Source organism: Hyposmocoma kahamanoa, unplaced genomic scaffold, assembly GCF_003589595.1.
Source record: "Hyposmocoma kahamanoa isolate Upper Pololo Valley unplaced genomic scaffold, ASM358959v1 87, whole genome shotgun sequence".
Lineage (NCBI taxonomy): Eukaryota > Metazoa > Arthropoda > Insecta > Lepidoptera > Cosmopterigidae > Hyposmocoma > Hyposmocoma kahamanoa.
Window position 1 is genome coordinate 22,249,774 of NW_020654422.1, and position 25,693 is coordinate 22,275,466.

General features: G+C 36.3%; 1 protein-coding gene across 4 annotated transcripts in view; it reads left to right on the forward strand.

The window, feature by feature from the left end:
* LOC113235042 (phospholipid-transporting ATPase IA) overlaps window positions 1-25,693 on the forward strand; it is a 135,734-nt gene that overhangs the window by 42,313 nt on the left and 67,728 nt on the right. Inside the window, exon 2 of one of the 4 annotated variants that reach the window (XM_026470576.1) lies at window positions 6,348-6,666. The exons of 1 other annotated variant lie outside the window; for it this stretch is intronic. In XM_026470576.1, coding sequence (XP_026326361.1) covers window positions 6,567-6,666 — 100 coding nt within the window. In that variant the 5' untranslated portion in view covers window positions 6,348-6,566. The remainder of the gene's footprint in view (window positions 1-6,347; window positions 6,667-25,693) is intronic. 2 more of the 4 variants (XM_026470578.1, XM_026470579.1) reach the window with 2 other exon arrangements.

Consider the following 25,693-nt stretch of genomic DNA (forward strand, 5'->3'; position numbering starts at 1 on the left):
GATTTTCAGTACAAATCGGCAATTTCATACTTTAACCCCTATTATTATACCACATTATACCTTTGAGTATGCTGATGAGAACACAGTTGTAGGTAGATACTTGACCAATGCAAGGGTTAGTGAAGAGGAAATCTAGTCTTGTCGAGTCTATGGTTAGTCGTTTGGATTTGACACTCATGGCAGTCTCCGATTGGGGCGACGCTAATCTTGTCAAATTTAACGCTACCAAAACGCAGGCATGTCTGTTCTCCACTAAACGGAGTCCTTTTGAGCTGACTCCGACTTTTCGTGATATATTCATACTGAAAGCCGACTGTCTCCAGCTACTTGGAATGGACATGTCGTCCAATTTGTACTTCGGCAGATACGTTGAATCCATGGCCAAACATGCAGCGAGGAAGCTTGGAATCCTTTCCAGAGTGAGGCGTTACTTCACACCGGGACAGTTGCTTCAACTGTACCAAGCACAAATCCGGTCGTGAATGGAGTACTGCTGCCACCTTTAGGATGGTTCTGCTACATACCAACTGACCACCTTGGATTCAATTGACAACCGTGCTAAGAAGCTTATAGGTGACTCGGAATTAGTGGAGGCGAAGCTGCAGAGCCTTGAACACAACCTTAAAGTTGCCAGCTTATCGGCATTTTACAGGATATATCACGGAGAGTGTGCGATGGAATTACACGATTTAATTCCGCATTCCCCTTTCCGTCACCGGGGGACTAGGCGTAGGCTTGGGTTCCACCTCTATGTTGTGGATATTCCAAAGATTCGCACGAAGCGTTACACTTTCAGATTTATATGGCGAACGGCTATGGAGTGGAATTCCCTGCCTGCAGACTTGTTCCCTAAACGTTATAACTTGGGCCTTTCATGGCGAAAGTGAATAGGTATTCATCCATCGTCGTCCTCATCGTCACTTTCCATCAGGTGAGATGGAGGTCAAATGCGAACTTACATTTTATTAAAAAAATAAGTTTTATCTTAGAAAAGTAATTTTACACCATACGGAAGCGTGCGCGCGCGTACGATCGGAACGCCTGATCGAGCTGAACGGCGCGCCGCTTATGTCTACTCCATAGTGGTCCCATTTAATTTTGAAGAATCCACCTCTAAAGGTGGCTGTTCACGCATGAAGGTTCGTGATTAAAAATAAATTTTATTATAAGGAGCAATTATTTTAATGGTTGATTTTGCTATTCTCCAATTCAAGGCGTTTTTCTCTCTCAATATACTTTGAGTAGTGAGAACCGATTTTTATTGTCTCCAGTGTCAAGTCCCGTATAGTGGCGAACTAGGGGATGAATCCGGGCTTGCGCATTTTCCGGTAACTGATTTCAATAGAACTTGGTAATTATATGTAATTTCCACGTAAGCTTTTGAGGTCGGTTTTTTTAGGACTCTTTACTGAGATGATTACTTTTAAATAACACAAAAAAACTTGTGATTTCTCAAGGACACCCTAAAAATGTCATTATAATTATTATATATATGGTAATAATCAAATAAATTATTTAAAAAAATTAATTTAAAGTTCAATGCGTGACACAAATTCTTGGACTGGCTTTGCAGTTTTACTTAATTTATGAGAATATAAAATTGAACGCAATGTACGCGATTTAAAAAAATTCGGAATTTTCAGACATAGAAATTTCCACAGTTTGATGCGGCATTTTGTTTCGGGGAAATCTTAGTCCTGCTGAAAAAATGGTGTTTGTAGTACTGGAATCCAAAGTGTCTCTAAAAGTCGAACTTTGAAATATTTAACATTCTTATATTGGCGTGAGCAATCCAAGGCAGTTTTTGTTCCTTGGTTTGCTCACTGCAGTACTTTTTTTAAGGGGTATATAATTATTAAGAGCCATCATTTATATTATTTTTATAAATCTGACACTGGCGAATCAGAAAAGAGAATATCCGCAAAAGAACCTGAGTAACAGACGTAGCCTAAAGAATTGCAAAACTGAAGTGTTAGTGGGCGAGGCATATTACTCATAAAACCGATAGCCGATGGGGCCAATGAGTTTTCAAGTGGCGACCGCGTACCGAAAGACGCACCTTTTTCAGATCACCCACAAAGTGGACCGGTGACGTCCGCTGGATGCAAGAAGCCTAAGACCGGTCGTTGTGGCGCTCTTGGGGGTTAGGTTGTGGGAACGCTGTTGGTGCTCGTGGAGTTCTGTTGATTATAATATTGCTGGGAGAGTAGTATAGTACTCTCCGCAGCTTCCGAAGCCTCTTACTTAGTAGTTTAAAGTTCATAGTTCAAAAGGGTAAAGAATTAGTGGTAATAAATCCAGTTTTATAAGTATTTATTCCAGTTTTAACATTATTTACTATCTTTAAAATGTTTATCGCACAGGTGATTTTTAATAACTGGTAAACTACTGGGAAACAAAATCAGAATGCGAGGCAAAAGAACTATGGAAATTCAAAATTTAAATTTAAATGCGAGTGGCCAGGAACCGGAGAAAGGCGATAAAAAGGTGGGATGACGATGTACAGAGGTCACACCGTCACAAGGTCTTTCGGTTTAAGTGATGATGATGATGATGATACTGTCGAAATGTTAAAAAAGTCTTTGCCAACGTCCAAATGTCCAAAATCTGCCATTTAACAACCTTTATAACTGTCGTGGAACAAAAACTCTATACAAAAAGTGTAAAATTATTACGTTACGAGTATAACGATACTTCCAATGAATACTATGCTAACTTAATTTTTGGACCCATTCTGTTTTTAGTTTTTTAATTTTTTTTTTTTTCACGAAATTCGGGGATAATAAAGTCAATAAATATGGCTGTTTACAAAAATAACAGAAAATGACCAAAAAATAAAGTTGGCGTAGTGATAATTTGAGATGTCGATAATGTGCAACATCTGCCGTATTCAAAATTCGCGGATCGCATACCCCCTCAGCTCTTTCAGGTTATTACTATCAACAGTATTTTAAAATAAACATTTCAAATTACAGACATGAACAAATGCTATTTACAAACAACACTACATTGTTCTCAAACGAATCTGCCTTATTAACTTTGAACTCATGTGCTTGCCTGCAAAATAAAAATATTTGAATTGCTAAGCTCGTAGCGCGGGTTCAACGGCGAACTACTTTTATACTGATTAGAAAGAAAACCGCAACTACTCCACACACTATCGTCGTACCTCTGATGTGGATTATAGCACTGGTTTTCATAAAACTCAGTGCATTAGAACTTTACTACTGAACCTCTAGCGGTGCGATGTTGCGGTTTATGTTTTCCGCTTTATAAAGATATTTATTTGATCTCATTTTGTTGCTACAATTATAGAATAAAGCTTAATAATTAAACATTGAGATCCAAAATGTCTTCACTCAGCATTTGCCGGGTTGTGCATGCAAAAGCAATCCGACGCTGATATTCTACGATAACAATCAACTACAAAACATAATGTAAATGTAAAACATAAAAAAAAACACTATTTAATATAAAAGTAAATTTATTAAAAGTTTATTCCAAAACAAATTATTATATTAACTATATATTATTAAAATTATAATCTAAAACAAAAAGGTAAAATGAAATATAGTATATTACACTCATTAAAGATTATAAATCTTTATTGTTATCATATTGCATTTAGATTTTAAATTTACAAAATAAATACACGTTACGCCTAACCAATATATCATTTGTCACATATTTCTATGCGACAAATGATATATTGGTTATCTAACAAATATTGTTTAAAATTACAGACCCGAAACTAAAATAAATTCCACGAACACAGAAATCTTTATAAAGCTATGTGCGATATAAATGCAACGTTCATATTCGCGACCAATCTTATTCTCTCCAATCGTACCATATTATTATATCATGAATTTAAAGTGAAGGCATTAGCATTCTCAGAAAGTACATACATTGCCTCGGAACCCTCGCATGTTCAGGAATACATAAACCTACTCGTAATTAATTCCGTAGTATTCTCAGCTATACATAATTGTATCGGTGCAGTGTAGCCATGTGCTCGTTTCGCAGAAGGCTCGGCGCCGGATTGTTATAGGTGTGTGAAGTTTCGCGTTATTAAACGTCACTACAGTAGTGATTGTTGAAGGTTCGTTTATATATGGTGGCCTGACAAAAGACACGCATTTACCGAACTTATCAGATGGCAATTATTATTGCAACAGGTCTTTATAAATATTTATTGTAGACCGTTTATATCTTCCTACTGTACTTGAACCTATATACTGTATTTTGGTAGTCAGCCGTGACCATGGCACCTGCAAAGAGCCCGAAACATTCATTTGTTCTGAAAAACAAAAATACGCGATCTTAGATTCGAAATAGTATTTTGTGCAATCGTTGCATAATGAGGGTTCTTGAAGTCTGATACTGTGTTTAATCTAAGTAATAGATACGAGATTTTAAGACCTAATTGTGTAATGATTGCGTACAATACTTTTTCTACGAGAAAATTTAAATAAAGAAACAAAAAACCAGATAGATAGAATAGAAGAGCCTTTCAATTGCCAAGTATACCGCTTACTTTTTAACCAAACAGGTGGCGGTAGAGCCATTTGAGTAACGTCATAATTTATATTTTACATTGTTTTTAAATAATTATGTAGTTCCTTTTTGCCAACTGGTTACGCCATATTAGCTGTTAAATAATATCTCAAAATATTTATTTCGAAATATTATTTAATAAAATAATTTGAATTTTAAGAATTTAACAAATAAATATTGAAGGTATTCTGTTGAGGAACACAAGATACTCTTTTCATTTTTCCAAAAACACGTTCTTTTTTTAAACTATTATAGTTCTGTATTTTTTTCAGTACAGTAGCGAGCTAAAATTCTATTGTCTATTGTAATAGACAACAGAATTTTAGTTCAGAACTAAAAAGCTTGTCTGTGTGATATGGTTTATGAAATTATAATAGACAGATTATTGTACAGGAGCAGTAAAAAATATTTGTAGCAATCGCGACAACTTATGAAATCGATTTGTATACTGTACTTTAGCTATACATTATAGTCTCTATGTAGGTAGAGTAAGTGGCTTTGTACTAGTTGAAGATTTCATATGTTTAGATGGGTTAATAAAACTCAAATTTGCTGGGTCCTTTAAAATGTCTTCGTCGTTAATAAATAAGTTGCTTCTCTCCTTTGTTATTGCGTTATGCCTAGAGTTCTCTCTGCCTATACTCGTCCATCTTTTTTTCTTATTATATCAAGTGACGGGACATACAAGCGTGCGCCTGGTGGTAAGCTACACTCCTATCCATAACAGTGCTACTCAGAGCTTTAAATCGCAAAGATCTGAGGCGCATTGCCACTGCGCCCGTCACCCTGAGACATAAGTTGACAAGTCCCATGTGCCTGTAATTTCACCAGGACCCTTACCCATCAAAACCAGAACACAGTAATGCGGACATTACTGCTGGGCGGCAGAAATAGGTAAGGTGGCAGTACTTCCCTGGACGCTCTCTTTCACAGAGCTCTACTGCTACTACCATCCCTTCGGCAAGCGCTCTGACTAGGCTACCACCGCGTTTTTTCTATATCGAACCAGAAATTTATAATAATCATCGGATGTGATAAGACATTCATGACTTTACAGTTAACTTTTATATGAATCACACTGCTGAGCACGAGTCTTATCCAAGAACCTTATGTTTGAATAGCTTCGTTGACGCACCGCTCTTCAATGAGGCCGTAACACGAAGAAATTTAGTCCCGTAAAGTTTGCGTACACAGGATGTAATTACTCCAGTCATAGATTATTTTGATAACACAATCAACTAACAGAACACTATGATGAACACAGCACAATAAATGTGTGTAGGTTTCTACCCAAAGTCGAAGCCTTATTATGATTTATTACACGCGCTTTTCTCTTCTGGACAATTGACAAAATTTATATAAACCAAATTATTCTTTCTTCATTACCAAAAGCGTGCACATTATGCCTGTTATAAAACGACATTAAAGAAAATTATCTTCTTCAGTTAAAATCTAAGTGTACACCCGTAGCAGTAGAACTAAAGAGATCGTCCAGGGAACTAATGCCGTCATACCCGTTTCTGCCACCAACTAATAATATGAGTTTTACTGCGATCCGGTTTTGAAGGGTGCTGTTGGTGAAACTATACCTATGCACATGGGAAATATCAATGTTTATCTCACTTCTTTGCGATTTAAAGCTCTGAATGGCACTGCAACTATTATGGGTAACAATGACACTTACCACCAGGCGTATGACTTATCTATTCATCCCGTCACTTGATAGCATAAAAAGTATATCAAAACAATGTAAAATACAAGAGAAACAAACTAATCAAATTGGTTTCCAGTTGTTAGTAGACTAAAGTGTCAGTTGTATTCAAATACAAGTTTAATGATTAAGCGATAAAACACGATACACGAATCAATACTCAAACAATACAATACACATATTAATAGTCGTGACACATATTAACAATGATGGTGTTACTGCAGTTTGTAGTACATTACGTGTTGTGAGTGCGAGTGTTGTGTGACCATGGCAGTGGAGCAGTGATGCATAAGGCGCAATGGCGTGGCCGGGCGGGTCGGCAGAGCTGCAGCAGACGCCTGGCGACAGGCTGCAAGTCCCACACACTTCTATCCGTAGTCGAAGCAGAAGAAGAAACAGTGAGTATTTCAGAGTGTTCTTAGAAATGCAATTTTATATAATGCCACTTCATTACCACGTCTTTATTTTTGTAAAGAAACAGGGAACACATTCCAGGTTTTGTATAATGAAGCTTATTCAGGACCTATGCAGCTATTTTTAAATGTTGACTAAATGATTTTTAATTTTTTGTAAACTACTCGTATTCTTTCGGGCTACAATGTTATGTTATATTATTTTCGATTACATATATTACAGCAACAGCTGTCAGAGATGACATCTGGATGAGTTGTTATGTTATGTTATGGTTTCATAGTTTGTTCAATCAATTAATATGTTCGGTAGTTACTTTATACAATTATATGAATCAACTGTACCTATATGTAAATTGGGAACATATTAAATATTATTGTGATCAACTGACAATGCGGACTGATTGGCTATGAATTACGTGCATTACGTATAATCTCTATATCTCTGTAAGCCCTTGTCTATAAATTAGACAAGGGCTTACAGAAACGTGGTGAATGAACAAACACCTGCCACTTGGTATAATAAACAAAACGCGTAACGAATCATAAAGAAAGCTTATTTCGTCAAGGATAAACATTAAAAGCAATATCTTCCTGTAATTGTGTAATGTGCAAAAAAGACATAATTGACTTTAGAAAAAATAAAGAAATTAAGTAATATAGAAAATAAAGAAATCTGAGAAAATAGAGTTGAGTGAACTCAACTCTATTCTCTCAGACAAAAGGCGAAACTCAAAGAGTTTTGTCTCTAGGCCAGAAAATTTACTCAGTATGTCAAATTTGTTCTAAGAGTTTTGTCTCTAGGCCAGAAAATTTACTCAGTATGTCAAATTTGTTCTACAAAAAATATCTAATGATACCTGAAACAGTTTCAGTTTATGTTCTATGGTTTCGGATTTCCCGTAGAGGGAGAATTGGGTAGAGGGGCTCAATAAATAATAAAAACCGTATAAGCGAGATAGATTTATGCACAGACATATCAGAGTAAACGAGAAAACAATATTATTTTTTGTCTTTTTCTACGTATGCGGTTTTGGTTGTATGACTCAACGCTCGTTGAGTCCAGCACATCCTTCCGAGTGTTTGATGTGCATCGATTTTATGTGTTTGTGATTTTAAGAAGTGTTTTTTATAAAGAGCACTGATGATTCAGTGCTCTTTTCTCAGACAAAAAGTGAGTTTTGTCTCTTGGCCAAAAAATTTACTCAATATGTCCATAACTTTTTTAAATAATAATATTGTGTTTTTTAACGCTAAACTACTCAGTTTCTTGTAAGGATCGTTATAGTAACGGAAAAATAATCGGGGCGGGTCGGCGGGTCTAAATGTTTCATTCTTCTTAATAAAGCACCACTAACATCTAATTTGTACCACCAGTACAAATTTGATTGCTAATATCTTGATACCTGACATTTTAGTAGGTTCTGTCACTACATTTGGTTTGCATTGATGTCAATCATCAATTCGTGTACATTTTATATGTAGCCACCATTTTGATTTTTTAAATTTATTTGTTCAAAATCTATAGTAAAAACTACAGGTTCTACCAAGGGGGAGTTTGGTTCATCGTTTTACAAATTTAACAGTAATAATAAAATGACAACATCAAGAATAATAATAAAAAAATGTGTTTACTTCTGTGGAATAGAAGTTATGAACAGAATTTAAATTTTCAAATAAAAGAGGATCCCATGAAAATCGAAAAAAGCCAATAAGTAAACTTTTGAAGTCAGTTTTTTTTTTTTCAATGAAAAGTTACAATTATTTGAAACACGTTACATAACAGGCATGTTTATTCTGGTATAGAATCACTATAACATATTCCAAGCTTTAGTTTTCAGCTTTCAGAACACGCTTTGAAACTTCATTTTTCAAATGTATAAATGAATATACCTAATATGTATACGCATACCATTATACAGGACGAATAATAATGTTTAGGTATACTACTATTGATGAAAACAAAACTCTTCTACGTTAAAAGGTTTCCGTTGAACAATGTATTTGTCTAGTACATTAACTGTATTCTAATTTAGTAGATAAACAAAATGGCCGGTAATTTTGGTCGAAACCTAGGCAATGAACTGGACATTACCATGCGCTATCGTTTCGAGGCGTCATGTGTCACTTCGCCCCGCGGCGCCGGCTGCGGTCATTGCACACGTTGTATTCGCAATGGAAATTACACGGGCAATTTATATTTCGGTCATAATTATCCTACAGAAGAGAAAACATTCTAAAAATGTTAGACCACACCGGGAAATGTTCTTTCGTTGATAAGTAAGACTATTGATTGTCTAAATATAACCTGTTACGCTTGTAGGTATATTTAAATGAGGCTTCAATATTATTAGGGTGGCTTCATTCAAGGCATGCGCAGCCCTCGTCACTGCGACCATGAATTACTCTCTACTGATAAAAAATAAGCTTTTAGCGTGGCAGTTAAAAAGAAAAGGCAGGAGACCCAAGTAGAGGCTTTCTGTATTGGACCAGTGTGGTGTAGTCGTTCACAGCATACAGACGAAAATGTCAGTCAAAAAAGGTCCCAACAACAGCAGTTATAAACACGTTAAAGGCGGAGCTTGTTTGAGTTTTCGCAAAGCAACAGCTTAATACAAAACGTATTGTATTAAAGAATTTAGTATCGCTTTCCTGTCACCTCAGTTTATAACAACTAGTTTTTAATTTTTAGATCAACACGAGAACGTTTATCATCGTGTTTGGAACATCTCAAACGATTTAGATGTTACTTATCTTTATAGTATCATGGTTCACCTATCCTGCGATATAACTGTTCATGAAAGCGATAAATAAAATACCTACTTTACCGCGATACTAAATGTATTATTAGTTAGCATTAGTGAAGAGTGGATATTTTGAAAAGAAAAACATGTCTATCTCGTGCAATTAGTCTATATAAGTTAACGCCATAGTATTGATGCTACTGGCTTACCCCACCAATACCTTGTCACATAAATAGCCAAGGAGAACACTGAATGTCACAGGTAATTACTGAACAATTATTTCCAAAAACAGAAACACGCCCGCTATTATTGTTTAGAACAAAATGAAATAGTATATACTTACTTATTATGAATGTACTATTATGCCACGGCACACTTAGGATATGTAGATATTTTTTTATTTTACCCTTATGTGATTCCCTAATCACCACACTTATCACGCGGAAACTGTTTGATCTGGCCAGAAAAATCTTTGCGTCCAGGAAATTAGAGCGAAAAAGACGTTCGATGTTTTTCGCTTTTGCTCGGACTGAATTTATACGATTCCAATTCGATAAGTGTAGTTACTCCCTAAATTAATAATGCAACTTAGGGTCGTATTCCAGAACTCTACTCAATACTCAAGTCAAGACTTGAGTATTGCAGTGAGCACTGAAAATCATACTCAAGTCCTTGCCATTAGGGTCGTATTTCCAGTACTTGAAATCATACTAAAGTCTGCTCAAGTCCTGACCTGAGCATTGAGTAGAGTTATGGAATACGACCCTTACAATCTTAACCACCAAAACGAGACAATTCGCGTTTCTCGCTTGCACCTCTGCAGTGCTAATAATTTAACGCCATCCCAACCGAGTTTCAGTAGCAATTGCAGTAGAGCTCCTTGTGAAAGGGTTGTGACTCACAACTTGTGAGCATTGTCGTGACCATTGGACTTGTCATGTCTCAGGGTGACAGGTGTAGTGGTAGAGTCCCTCGGATCTTTGCGATTTAAAGCTCTGAGTGGCACTGCAACGGATTTCGGACGTCATTTCGTATTATAAAATAAATTTGACCTACCGTATAAATTCGCTTAGGTGTTGCCACGATATAAGACATGGTTGTTACTTCCTAGGAGTAAAACGACAGCTCGCCTCGTCGGACAAAACAGTCGGGCGTTTTATTTGTTTCAAATTAAGCAAAAGCTTATTATTTATGTTTTTTTTTATTTATATGCAAACTTCACAGCTTTGAAACTTGGTTTACAATTCTGAATAATCTACTTACATAGTCAATTACAAAGTTTGTCAGATTACAATACATTTTTTTACGTTACATAAAAACTACGATGCCAGAACGAAGCGACTTAAAATATTGTTTATCAAAGAACAATCTAACAAATTGAAATACATATTGATAAAATATTATAACTGAATTCCGTTGTATTAATAGATTTATATATAATTTTTTTAATTACTATATTTTTTAAATGACGCGACTAATGGACAAAACAAATGGACTACACTAGAGTATGCGCATTTGTGTGAATGTGTGTATGTATGTTTTTGCTCTGTTTATATAACAATGATTACCTTTTAAAATGGGGGTGTTCCTTTAAAGAATTAATAAATTTGTTGCGGTTCAAAAAGAAGATATCAACGTCTTTAAATTTGTCCTCGTAAGCACGCACAATTCTATGCAAAACAGAGTATTTCGCGTAGTTTGAACGGCTGAGCCCGTGTGAAAGGAGCGCATATGTAGTGTAAGTGTCGGTACGAGTTATGATAATACAAAGATCGAACACATTTTCAAAAATCTCTCACTAGATGTCACTAGCAGCGTCGAGTGCCGAAAGTACAAAAATCTATAACAAAAACACAAAGGAGAACTTTGACAGCTTGGTAAATTGACCTTTTGATAAGAGCAATGCTACGGTGCAGTCGTGGGTTCAAGTCCCACCGGGTTGAAGAAATTTTTCTATGTGTTTGATCTTTATATTAATAATCATGAGCACAAGTTGTTAATACAGATTAGTATTATTATTAATATTATGCCTCGGTTAACCAATTATTTAAGACAACTCGATGTCGAGTTGATAGATTTTTTGCCAGTGTTTGGTTGGGTACATATGATTACAGCATATCAATTGATGGGTGCATAATAACGTCAAAAATAAATTATTGCCTGAAAACTGTGAAAATGTAAACAACAAACCGTACAGCGTAAACTGTGCCGTCACACTTGTATCCCACTGAGCTAGGAAAATATTTTTAAGGACGTCCTCTATCAATGGATCAAATGACAATTTTACTTTATTAATTGACAGCAAGTTTATACAATAAAAATTGCACTATAATTATACTATACATATATAATATAATTATACGATTTAATAAGAATTAAAAAAGTTGTAGAATAGTCTAGAAGTCTCGATCAAAATTAGCCAATCCTAATACAAGCCACGCTAACTAAATACTGTTTTCCTGATCGGCTTACATAACTTCTATGTAACTTGACATTGGTTGTACGGCTTCATACACCATTCGGTTCAGTGCTCAGGGGGCTGTCCAACATGCTGGTCCAGATATTAATCTTCATGTACATTGCGACTTGTCTCGTTTTCTACGTGGCTCACGTCATTGACTATTACTTGACGGCGTTTTGATAGTTTTCAGTGCTACGGACTATGGATTTGTGCTCGTTGCGATTTAAGCCGCTTGGTGAGTGTTAATTTGTTATGTACGTGCCTACACAGGTGAGACGGAGCAGCGATTTTAGCGCTTCCTTGGCTTATTTCAAAGTGTGTTTGTTAATCGTTTCGATCGGCTGATTTTGTGATTTTTTCGTGAAAATTTAACTTCCATTATTTCATGTGTAGAATGCTTCTGCAAAATTAAAAAAAGAGTAATCATTAATTATAATTTTTAGTTTCGCCTACAGTTTCAATTGGATTATATTAAATGGAATATTTTAAACAATGCCACTTAATTTAAAACAAAAAAACGAAAAAGCGCAAAACTGCCTAGTAATAATAATAATAATAACAATTTGTTTATCCGCTTAAAACATGGTTTAGATAAACATGATATAGAAGATGGAACAGTGCCAGTACACACGTGTTTCGCATACAGATATTAAATAGCATGCAAATATCTAGTTATGTCAATTAGACTACCACAACAAAAAGAATGTCACAAACATGTCAAGTTACAAATTAATTTTGTCAAGAATGATAATGATAAAGTAAAGAACTGAAACATAGAGAAAATAATTTCGGTACGTAATTGGTTAGTGATTGATTGCAGACCGGTCAAGCAAAAAGGTTAAACCTGTGTTAGCGAATCGCACCGTTGCTGCCGCAACGGCCATGCATTATTTTTTTAATAATATATGGCTAACTAAAAGGTACTCTATCGACCAGGGGCCTTACCATGAACTATAATTACAATTTAGTATAGGTTCGTAACGACAAAAAAGCGGGATGATGATATACACTTCATGTAGCGCTGTCTCACAACGATTCAGTTTAGGACCTAAAATTATAATAACAGTTCATGGTAAGGCCCCAGTAATCTACAACTGTTTATACTCGTACATAGTTGGTGTTTTGTAGAAAGGGCGTTACGTTTCAACAACGGTTTTAAAATATTTACGTCCTATTTTAAATTTAAATCTTGTAAAACTTAACCGAACCGAAATTAATTTTGAAACTGGACGTAATTTATGTTTTAAAACGGTCTTTAAAACATGAACCATACTACGAAACAAAATCTACGAAGTATTGTTTACGCCCTTTCTACAAAACACTGACGATGTGTAGGTATGTAGGACCGGAAAAACGTAGTGCATTTTATTTATATTATTTTTAAAAGAAGTACATTATACACCAGATGTTTCTGCGAATTTCACTCTGTGTTTACAAACCAATTTGTACTATATTCGTAGAAAATTATCTCAATAGCTGCTACAATTTCTCATCACTACATTGCTCTCCATGATACAGAACAATAAGTAGATTTAAAAATTTAAACAAGCTTGGCAAAAGGCTTACTCAGTGATTTTCCCAGCTGAGATTTTTGCGCGGCGTGCTCGAAAGTCATAGTATAAGTTGCCAAACTAGATATGTAATATTTTTTGTAGTCAAGTGTACCTAAATCTTCATCTGGAGCCAGTTATTTAGTACTGATTTCTAATTTTGGTGATGGTCCACACCCTGTACCTGAAACTTGTTTTCTTGATTGAAAAAAAATCGAACCATATTTTGAAAAAATACTGGTACACCCGTATTTTCAGTGAATATTACTGTCCATAATTAAATAAATGATTAATTAAACGGTCCAATATAAAGTAATATCATACCAAGAACAATCGTCCGCGGGAAGAGCCTAATTTTGGTGAACAATTTTAAATGCTCACTAGCAAATTCTGTGAGCTTTGGAGAACTATCCGATCGTTACCTGCCGCCCCCTACAGAGTCGCGCTAATGCGCAGTGTTTTGAATGAGTTGTGCGGAGATCGTGCTGCTTTTCCCGTCAAAAAGGTAAGTACTAATACTTGGTGACATGGGGGCCAAAACTGAACAATTTTTGTGATCATTTTACCGAAGAAACAAATAAAGTTTCAAATAATACTGTGTGTATTTTGAATGTTGATTTTGGGTACCTTTGATATGCTATAGTTAATGTTGCCTTAACTTAAATAGTGTGTTTTTAAAAATAATTTTTTGCTAATTTTCCAGTTTTGGTGACACAATTTTGGTGATTTTGGTGATGTATCTATGTTCACAAAAATTGTATCTTATCACCAAAATTAGAAAGTAAGTAGTTTTCTCTGTCATAATAACACTGTTGTTGGCTACAAATCAATAATGTTGGAAAACAAATTAAAGTTCATTTAATTAAAAATTTTCTTTTCTAAAAAATTTATAATCATGCATAAAAAGGTCTCTTTTTTATACAAAATGTAAGTGTACATTTGACCTACATCTCACCTGGTGGACAGTGACGATGAGGTGAACGATGGAGCATGCACACCTAAATATTGCCTATTCACTCTCGCCTTGAAAAAGCCCAAGTCATAGCATTCACGGAATAAGTCTGCAGTCAAGGAATTCCACTCCATAGCCGTTTGCCATATAAATCTATATAAATCTAGAAGCGTAACGCTTCATGTAAATCTTTAGCATATCCACAACATAGGGGTGGAACCCAAGCCTACGTCTAGTCCCCCGGTGAAGGGGAACGCGGAATTAAATCGTGTAATTCCATCGCATCTCACTCTCCGTGATATATCCTGTAGAATATCGATAAGCAGGCAAGTTTACGGCGATGTTCAAGGGTCTGCAGCTTCGCATCTACTAATTTCGTATTACCTGTAAGCTTCTTGACACGTTTGTCGATCGAACGTAAGGTGACCAGTAGGTATGTAGCAGAGCCATCCCATAGGTGGCAGCAGTACTTCATACACGAACGGACTTATGCTTGCTACAGTTGAAGCAACTGTCCCGGTGTGAAGTAACGCCTCACTCTGGAAAGGATGCCAATCTTCCTGGATGCATTTTTGGCCACGAATTCTACGTATCTATTGAAGGTCAAATTGGAGGACAGTTCCATCCTAAATAGCTAGAGACAGTCGGCTATCGGTATATTAATAATATGTCACGAAAAGTCGAAGTCAGGTAAAAGGTAATTCGGTTTGTGTAGAATAGACACGCTTGTGTTTTGGTAGCGTTTTGACAAGATTGGCATCGCCCCAATCTGAGACCGTCTTAAGTGTCAAATCCAAACGACTAAGCATGGAGTCTCGATAAGACTGGATGTCCTCTCCACTGACCCTTGCCTAGTACGTACCTACAACTGTGCTATCGTCAGCATGCGCAAAGGCACCTGGAATCAACATATCATTGATATGCAGCAGAAAGAGAGTTGCAGACAGTACGGAACCCTGAGGAACTCTGACATCAATCGTCCGATGTTCGGAAGAGTAGCCTTCTAAGACTACTCGAATCTAACGTTTTCTGAAAAAATCCGAGATCCAATTGCAAAGGTCAGTGGAAGGCCCATAAGAGGGAAACTTGCTTAAAAGGTTTGGGCGCCAGATACTATCAAAGGCTTTAGAAATCTCCAAAAACACTGCAAGTTCTTCGCCTTGCTTTTCTATAGCCTCGCTCCATATGTGATAGGCATACACAAGAAGATCCCCAGTAGATCGCCCTCACCGGAATCCGTTTTAGCAATCACGAAGGAGATCGTTGTCTTCAAGGCACGACAGGCGACGGTCTTTGAGTACAAGTTCCATAGTCTTGCAAAGAATGGAAGTGACTGAGATAGGTCTACAGTTGACAGGATCAGCTCTGCTTCCTTTTTTCGGCACTGGTTGCACGTTTGCAAGATCACACGACCTAGGAACTACATCAGTCTCTAGTGACAGGCGATATAATTGTGTGTGAACAGGAGACAACTCAGGCGCACAATTACGTAGGACTATTACTGGAATTCCAGCTGACCCACGTCTAGATTCCACAGAGATCTAAGTACCAGTGGCGAGGCGTCCATATAACTCGATTCCCACCGGCTTGCCTAAAATTTCCCGCGTACCTATTACCAGTTGCACCGCGCAGTGGTGGGGTCACCACTTACAAAACATTAATTCAAAATATTCACTATTAAACGCGTAATAAATTGTCCCGATGCATCTTAATCAATCAGCGCCAGGTAAGCCGGCAGATCGGCGAATTCTATTTCATTCATGAAATCTACGCGCTCCCATCAAAATATACGCACACATTTGCATAAATCTGCTTTGTAACATGTAAAGAAATGGCGGCCCATAGGCCGCAATAATTCGAGTTATTGTCTAATAGCGTACACTTTTTAAACCTTATTCCAACACATTATAGTTTAATTTGTTTTAATGTCAGAATCGTTGCCAGATGTAAAACTTTCTAATCTTATTAAATATTGTAACAAAATTATTATAATAGCAAATTAATACAAAATATGGTTAATTTCTATTTTGTAAATCTTAACGATAAATAGTCTTACATATGTATCTATATTTTTGGTTATTTATTTTTAATAAGACTACGTAAAGAATGTATGTAGTTGGTCATGGTAATTCGTAGGCATTAAAATAGCAACATTTAGCATTCGTGAGTTTATTTACAAACTTTCGTATCGCAACAAGAAACTTAAAATGTAAAATTACTTTAAAAGTTATGGTTATTTTATGTGTAGAATAAATTATCCTGAGAAATGCAGTGAACTAATAATATCTTGTGTCTTAACAAGTGTTGTGCTTAAATGTCGCCAAGGGCTTTTTAATGGGAAAATAAATTTTTGTTAAAGTAAGTGTTTTTTGTTTTTTTCAAAAGTTAAAACTTCGGCTTTACCAAGGAACATTTTCACGCCTCGCCACTGCTAAGTACCTCTTTTTGGCGTATACAAACTGGTGCCATAGTGCAGCCAATCTGAGGTAAGGTAAGTGGTAGGTTCCCTGCGGCACCCAGACGCGAACTCTCTGCAAAGAATGAGACAAAAAGATTCGCCTTCTCTTCCGCAGTATGAGCCAGCGAGCCGTCCGGCTTCAGCAGAGGAGCGACAAAAGTTAGTTTCGAACGCTTTGGCTAGGGACCAAAAGGATTTGCTACCAGCTGGATAAGAGGTAAGTTTGGCTCCCATGAAGCGTATACGGTCGAAGTTGGCCCTACGTAACACGTTTTTGCACTTCTTGGCGGCCTTGTTAAAAGCATTCTTCAAATTCCGAGTACTCGGAGCATTGCGTAGTCAAGCGTCTGCCCAAGCTTGGTACGCGGACTGATTTTGTGCTTCAGCACGGCTACAGTCAGCGCTAAACCATGGCCGAGCTTGGGGACCATTGGGTAGCTCAGAGTATGGTATGTAATACTCCATACCCAAACGCAAAACTTCGACTACAGCATCAGCGCAGCTCGACTAGTCTCCTGAAGAAAAGCAAGCCTTCCAGGAATATGAAGCAAAGAAAGGCGCATTTCGTCCTAATCTGCTAACCTGTATCGCCACCCCCGTCTCATACCACTAGGGTTCTGATCCGGTGAAAAGTATAAGGATACAGTTTTCACCAGATAATTTATTTATTTATTTATTTATTTATCTAACAGGAAGATCAACAGCTTAAAACTAACTTAAATGAAAATAGTAACGACTGAGAGCCAATTATAGATCCTTACAAATAGAAATATAATAAAAAACACTTGGATACACTATTTAAGGTATAAAACAAAACATAACTTATTTATAAAATATAAAAAAGACTATTGCAGTTGTAACTCACTTTAAGTTAAAGAATTGCCCACTCAATGCTCTCCTTGCCGAAATCGCACTCGTATTAAAAAGATCCAGATCGAGTGAATTACACATAATGTTAAAATTGTTACTTGCACGCCACATAAACTCATTTTGCCTATAATTAGTACGAGCGGGTGGTAGAAACAAAAGTGAATTGTTTCTTAAAGATTTAGATGGAACTCTCAATGATATTTCTGATAATAAGTCTGGACAGTCAATTGAGCCCGATGCTATTTTTATTAAAAACATTAGGTCACTAATGTCACGACGCATTTGAAGTGGTAAAAGATGATGCTTTTTACAGAGACTGTAATAATTTGCCGAATTGTAGCAGTGCAGTGTACGATAGCATAGAAAACGAATAAACTTTTTTTGTAAATTTTCAAGCCGCGAGATATAAATGTGATAACGTGGATTCCAAATCTGGCTGGCATACTCTAAAATGCTGCGAACAAAAGAGCAGTACAGTATTTTTATTGTCTTCACCTGTGTAAAATCTTTGGCACAGCGCATAATAAATCCTAGGGCCCTAGATGCCTTAGTCACTATACTGTCAATATGCGAGTCAAATAACAATTTACAGTCATGTAGAACTCCCAGATCTCGTACTATAGATTGCTCTTTTAGTAATACACCTTTGAGAGAATAATTAAATGATACAGAGTTACGTTTGCGACTGAAAGTAACCAAACAACATTTTGATGGATTAAGATCCAGGTAATTAATTTGACAGTACGCTTCAAGCCTATCCAAGTCAGACTGCAAGGCCACCGCTTCATCATGTGTTTTCACATGGGCAAATATTTTCATGTCATCCGCAAAGCAAAGTAGATTTGAGTGCTTAAAACATAGGTTGATGTCACTATTGAAAATAACAAATAATAGTAGGCCAAGCAGCGAACCTTGGGGAACACCACTGAGGACTTTAACCCAGCTAGATATGTGGTTACTGACTACTACTGCTTGGGATCTGCTATCAATGTACGACGAAAACCATCTAAGAAGATCTCCACAGATACCGATATGCGCAAGCTTTGAAATAAGTATCTTATGATTGATTCTGTCGAATGCTTTGCTGTAGTCAGTATAAATAACATCTACTTGCCCCCCTAAGTCCATTGCATTTACAAGAATATGATTAAACAAAGCTAGGTTAGACACAGTGGAGCGCCTCTTGAGAAAACCGTGCTGATAAGGGCAAAAGGAATGGCTTAAAGCGGTATAGACTTACTTACTATCTATTTAAACTTAAGTCTAGACTACCGAAACAGTTCGCGGAAATATTAGAGTCCTACATTGCTAACAGGTTCTTTAGAGTGCGACAAGAGGAAGCCTTCTCTGAACTAAAGAAAATTGAAGCTGGAGTACCTCAAGGAAGTGTACTAGGCCCTATTCTTTACTTGCTATACACTGCTGACTTTCCAGTCTTAGAAAATAGCACCTTAGCTACCTTCGCTGATGACACAGCATTAATGCTGTTGGAGGAACCCATAATGAAGCAACAGAAAAGGTACAGAATTCTTTGAATATATTTTACGAATGAATAAAAATATGGCGCATTAAGCTCAACGAAACAAAGTCAGTGCATATAGACTTTACCTATATGAAGCCCAATTATCACCCGATATTTGTCAACAGCAAACAGATACCATATGCGAATACTGTCAAATATCTTGGCGTGACACTTGACATCAAGCTTCACTGGAAAGCTCACGTCAAGAAAAAAAGAGAAGAACTAGACATTCATTACAAAAATATGTACTGGTTGCTTGTCAGACAATCTACACTATCTGTAAGCAAATAAACTATTATTGTATAGGTAGGTCCTAATGCCAGTTTGGATCTATGGTATACAGCTCTAGGGCTGCACCGCAAAGACCAACATAGATGTTATTCAACGTTTCCAGAATAAAGTACTTAGGACTATTGTGAATGCCCCTTGGTATGTATAAAACGAAGACCTCCATCGAGACTTGGAAATGGAAGTCGTAGACAAGATAGTACAGAAATACGCCGAAGCCCATCAAAGCAGGCTTCACCATCACATGAACGTCGAGGCCATTCAACTCCTTGACCACACAAATATCATAAGACGATTAAAACGGACGTAACCATATGAACTAGTGTAGTGTTAAAGTAAGATTAAATTAATTAGTGCCAGTGATACTGTGTCAAAACGCTTACACGATAAAAGTGTCTTCGCCTTAATAGTTGATAAGAAAATTGCCAGTGGGTGAATTCTTAGTATAATTTGTTTATGTATTAGATTAAGTGAAATGTAAATTACTTATTAGTCTTGTATTTGGCTAGATTGTAATTTATTTATAATGTACTTTATTGGTGTTTTACAAATAAATAGAAAAAAAATGTTATTTTACATTATTTTTACTTACTCAAAAGACATGATGATATTATTAAAACTTTAGTCTTATTAGCCGAGACCGAAACAATAAATATCAAGGTATTGAGGGGCTTGGCCGTTCTCGCCCTGGATCAGTCGCCGAGTTAAAAGGAACATGCACATCAAAGCCATGGTGAAGACAGTTCCAGATCTCAAGGACGTCATCTTGATTTCTTATTGGGGTACCGTAGTTTGTTCAACCGATGAATATGTTCTTCAGTCCACTGTATGCGGCTGAATATATATATATATATATATATATATATGTGTGTGTATTTGAGGAAACGATGGGAAACGTGCGTATAATATGACTTGTGTCGAATCAAAAATTTGTATTATTCGGGCGTAACATTTAAGAAATTGTATTAATCGATCACTTTTGAGAAGGTCACGTGAATAACTATTCAGGTTTTCTACTCAATATATTTTTTTTTAGTTGAATTATAGAATTTTTCAATTTTATTAAGTTGTATTTGGAAGCAATATCGAGAAGTTTCCCAAAAGTATTAACGTATCTTGTTTTATTTGTACTGGATAGGGACTTTACTATTAAATTGGGGGTAATTTGTTCACATGGTTTTCTACATAATTACTAACACTCGTATTACAGGCTGTTGTCTACAACAACTAACTCTAGATGGATAATTGGTCTTAGCGGCGTCCCTCAACGATCATTAATGGAACAGCTTCTATTTGTGATCGTTGTGAATGATGTTTTTTATTTATTTGTTTATTGCTATTTCACGGGTTGCATTAACTGAAAAATCTTCCTCAGGGGCTTGAAATTGGTCTTGATAGACGCACGCCTGAGGATTCTTCCAATCTTGTCAAAGATTTGCCCGGTAGCTAACCTGAAAATCAGCAACGCTGTCTTCATCCTTTTTGTCCATTACTGTTATTTTGTTATAATTGTTCGCTTATATTTGTTTGTGTTTTGTAGATAAATAAATGTTTTTTTATTTTATGTCTTATTATATTAATATTTTATAAATAGATTATTAGTGTGAGTATGAATGATCTACTTATCAACTACCTAATCACTATGCCGCATTTGCGTTTTTACCTCAACTCTAGTCGTTGTTTTACCTGACTGTGTTATAATGGGTATTTACGTATTCAACTTCTGTCAGAAAGCAAGGAACTTTATTTTTATTTTCATTTCTCGACGCCTTTATCGTAATTCAAGGGGAAGGAATGGTGTCTTTTACAGATATCTAAGTACAAGAAAGGTAAGGCTGGTTAGTATTGAAACACAAATAACGAATAAATTAGTTCTGTATTGTTGCTAACTCACTACGCACATAGGAACCCCAAGGTGTCACTACAGTTACTTGATTTGACAAAGATCTTCATATCATCAGCGAAACGTAACGCTTGAAACGAGCGGAGCGGGTCCCAATAATGATCCCTGAGGGATGCCGCTAGGAACAGTTACCCATCTAGAGTTACATAGTTGTTGATGACAACGGCCTGTGACCGATTGTTAATACCAATGTAGAAAACCATGTGAGGAAATCACCACTAATATATTAAAGTAAAGTACCTAAGAAATACAAATAAAACAATGATACTTTTGGAGAACTTCTCGATTTTGCCTCCAAATACAGCTTAATAAAATCAATAAATTCTATAATTCAGCTTAAAAAAATTTTGATGGCGTTGAAAACCTAAATAGTTATTCATGTGACTTTCCCAAACGTGATCGATAACTACACTTTCTTAATTGTTACGCCCGGATAATACAAATGTCTGATTCGACACAAGTCATATTGTACGCACGTTCCCCATTGTTTCCTCAAATACACATATACATATATAAAGCCGCATACAGTGGACTGAAGAACATAGTCGTCGATTGATCAAACTACGGTACCTATATCAATTAGAAATCAAGATGACATCCCTGAGAGCTGGAACTGTCTTCACCTTGACTTTGATCAGCATGTTCCTTTTAACTCGGCGACTGATCCAGGGCGAGAACGGCCAAGCCCCTCAATACCTTGATATTTATTGTTTCGGTCTCGGCTAATAAGACTAAAGAATTAATTTTATTGTCTTCCGAGTAAGTAGCAATAATCTAAAATAACATTTATAATAAAATATTATCTGTATGTGTACATTAGCAATATTTAAGAAATACGTTATGTTATAAACAATTTTTTATGTTATTCCTACTTCAATCAAAAAACTATAAATCACACGTGTCATTAGTAATACTTTTGAATTATTTACGCAGTTATTGCAAACCCATCAACAACTAACTTGTACTAAATCATAAATACTAAAGCGGTGGTAGCCCTAGTACCGTAAACTAAAGTACTTAAACTTGTATTACCTGTTACATAGATATATTTAGACAAATAAGTTATAGAAATACAAAATTGGGTCCCCGCGGCAAGGTGCCCAAGAGGCTAGCAGCGTTCCATTTACACGTAGCTATGTTAATACGTTGAACAAGGTGGCTGCCGGCCACAGGGTTTCTCAAGCAGTCTATTAATTTAATAAAAAGAAACAAAGATATAAGGGTCGCCTCAGATTGCCGCAGCTACGCCGGTGCGAACATTGCAATGCATTAAAACGAGCATTGCAATAGACTTTGTTTTCGTAGCAGTAGAACTCCTGCGAAAGAGTTCGTCCAGGGAAGTACTGCCACCTTACCTATTTCTGCCGCCAAGCAGTAATGTCAGCATTACTGTGTTCCGGTTTTGAAGGGTGAGGGTGCCGGTGAAATTACAGGCACATGGGACTTGGCAATTATTAATTATGTCTCAGGGTGACAGGCGCAATCTGAGTGGCATTGCAAGTGTCATAAATAAATATAAAAAAAAAAAACAAAAACAATAAGATGATTACAAAGAGAATTCAGCAAGCCCAATTATAATTGGAAAGAGGCTCCCCAAGTACTCATTCCTAGATTACGCATGTTTGCTGTAGTATTCAGGACCAGGAAGTAGGACCATGAATACTGGAAATTGCCTTCTTGATTTAATATATATATATTACACCGAAATACACACGTATTATGTTATAAAGATTAGTTTGGAAAGATTAACAGGTAACGCATTGTCACCGTACGTCCTACTTACTTATACTGGATCTCCTTTAATCAAAACCATACTTTCCTTGTATTTTCTAATTTTAGACTGACAGTATGACTTACTGTTGTGTTCGCTTTCATAATAAATATAGGGACATTTGATGTCTCAATATACTATAGTTTCTTAATTATCAAATTCAAATAAGCCAGAAGCAAAGATCGCCACAAACATTGGCTGCGTCCAACGGGTTCCCGCAACCTTCGCCAGACCGTCGGTCTACCTTGTGGGTAGTCTGCCCACACTGCGTCTCAAATTACGCGGATAGCCTAATTAATTTAGGGAATCTACGTAATTAGACGAAAGCCACCCCGCGTAAGTTACATATTCGCACTTATCTACTCTCTACCTCGTGCGACCTGGCGGCTAAAATGCTTAAATTTGTCTAGGTGGACTACTGTTGGGTAATTTTCCGAAAAATTTCAAGTAGTGGAAATTATTCCGAAAAGAATCCCGAAAAATTGGAAAATCTGAAAAATTATAAAAATATAATTTCGATGGCTCATATTATGTTCTACATTTATAATAGAAATATCTTTTGAAGTTTTATTTAATGTGAATTATAAAATAAACTTGTATAGCTAAAAGCGACTTAAAGAACAACGGGATTTAATAATCTCAGTACAGAGTATTAAAAATACTAGTTTCCCACCCTTAGAGGTGGAATATTTTCTTTGACATTTGCGAAATCGTCGATTATTTCGATGGGACCATAACATTTAAAAGAAGAAGATAAAATATAAATATTTACATTCCTGAAAAATATGATTTTTTCAAAATGGAAATTTTTCCATGACCCAACACGAAGCGTTTTGGTACTATCACAGTTTAACTGCCTCTGTGGCCGAACGGTTACCATGCCGGACTGCCACGCAGAGGTCCCAGGTTCGATTCCCGGGCCGGGAGAAATGTTTGTATGGCTTACATTTATTTCTCTCGTGAGTTTGGGTGTGATTTGTGGTTGTCTATGTGTGTGGACACACATGGCACCCGCGACACAGGGTTTCCCTAGTGCGTTATAGTGCGATATGTTGAGTGTATGCGTTATTTAGTTCTGATGAAATTTGAAATTACTGACTCACACTCACAATTTGCTCACTTTTCAAAATGTTCACTTATTAATTCTATTGTAATCAACGTACACGTCAACACATTAAGCTACACATTGGCGTATCTTGTTCCGTTGCACTGGAGGCGATTTTCGAACAAAAATGTGTAGTCTGATGTGCCGTTGTCCGTACATAAAACGGTGTGACATAAACCTAATATACATTTAGATCTCAGATCTGTAGATCGCAGCGTACTAAACTAAACCGCTGCTATTATTTTCATTGTATATAGTGTGTACAGTCAACTACCTAGCTGTAGCTAGCTGTCTATACATGAGTGGTCAGGGAAAGCTGTACTATCACTAACAACCCTAGTTGCTATTTTCTCACTGCCAGTCTCACAGACTCACAAGACTGATCAAATAAGCTAACGGCTAAAGGTGTCTTGGCCGCAGTGAGAGGATGCTGTAGTCAGGAGTGCTCCGTTGTCAATAAGACAGCGTTGATGTCTGAATTCAAAGAGAATTTTATTTACAAAACTTAAGCTATTTATACAAAACGGTATTTAAGTGTGTGTGACTATAAACAATATTATTTTTAAATGTATACATAAAGTTAACTACTCTACTCAGCAGCCTAGTTCAGAACGGTCATTGCACTGCTGAGTAGTCTATTGTCATCACTTAGCAAATGTCCGGTCAGGTTGTCTGTTTACGTCGCGTGCACGTGAACATAGTGTTTGCTAAATTACCAAATCAACAAGAGGGTTCTGCATGCAGGCTCAGGAAACTCAACAGATACCAGCTTTATATTTTTCATAATTTTATTTACAATATGTATTTTTGATTATGTATAACTGTTTTCCCTCTTTTTTAATATGCAGGATAAATTTGTCGTGGAGTGCTCTTTTCGTCAGTTCTTTTAATACAATGTAATGGTAGTAATTAACAAGCTCTTTCCCAACTAAGCACGTCCATTACAGTCTATCATGAAAGTTATAAATAACATAAATCTTACTGTGATGCTATAGGGATTTTCATACTTGGTCTGCTCAAAATATTTTGCTTAAATTGCAATTACGTACGTGTACTTATTTTCGTTTTGTGACCTTTGTTCAATTCCATGTCTTCCTACAGTTTAAGCGAGGATTCTGAATTTTCTTGTTAGTCTACACGTCTAGCTGCCGAGGCGCAATTGAATTTCAAGAGTGATTTCTTGTATATAATCATTTTTTTAAATTATTGGTTTTATGGATATATATATCTTAGAGGATGGAAAAAAAATAAAGGAAGTATATATGTAAAAAGCGTTGTATACAAATCGACAAGATCGACTTGTGGGTTTTGAAATACATATAAATGTAACATGACTTCATTATAGATTTTAAGACTTTCGTGGTTATTCACTAAATGATTATCACTAGTAT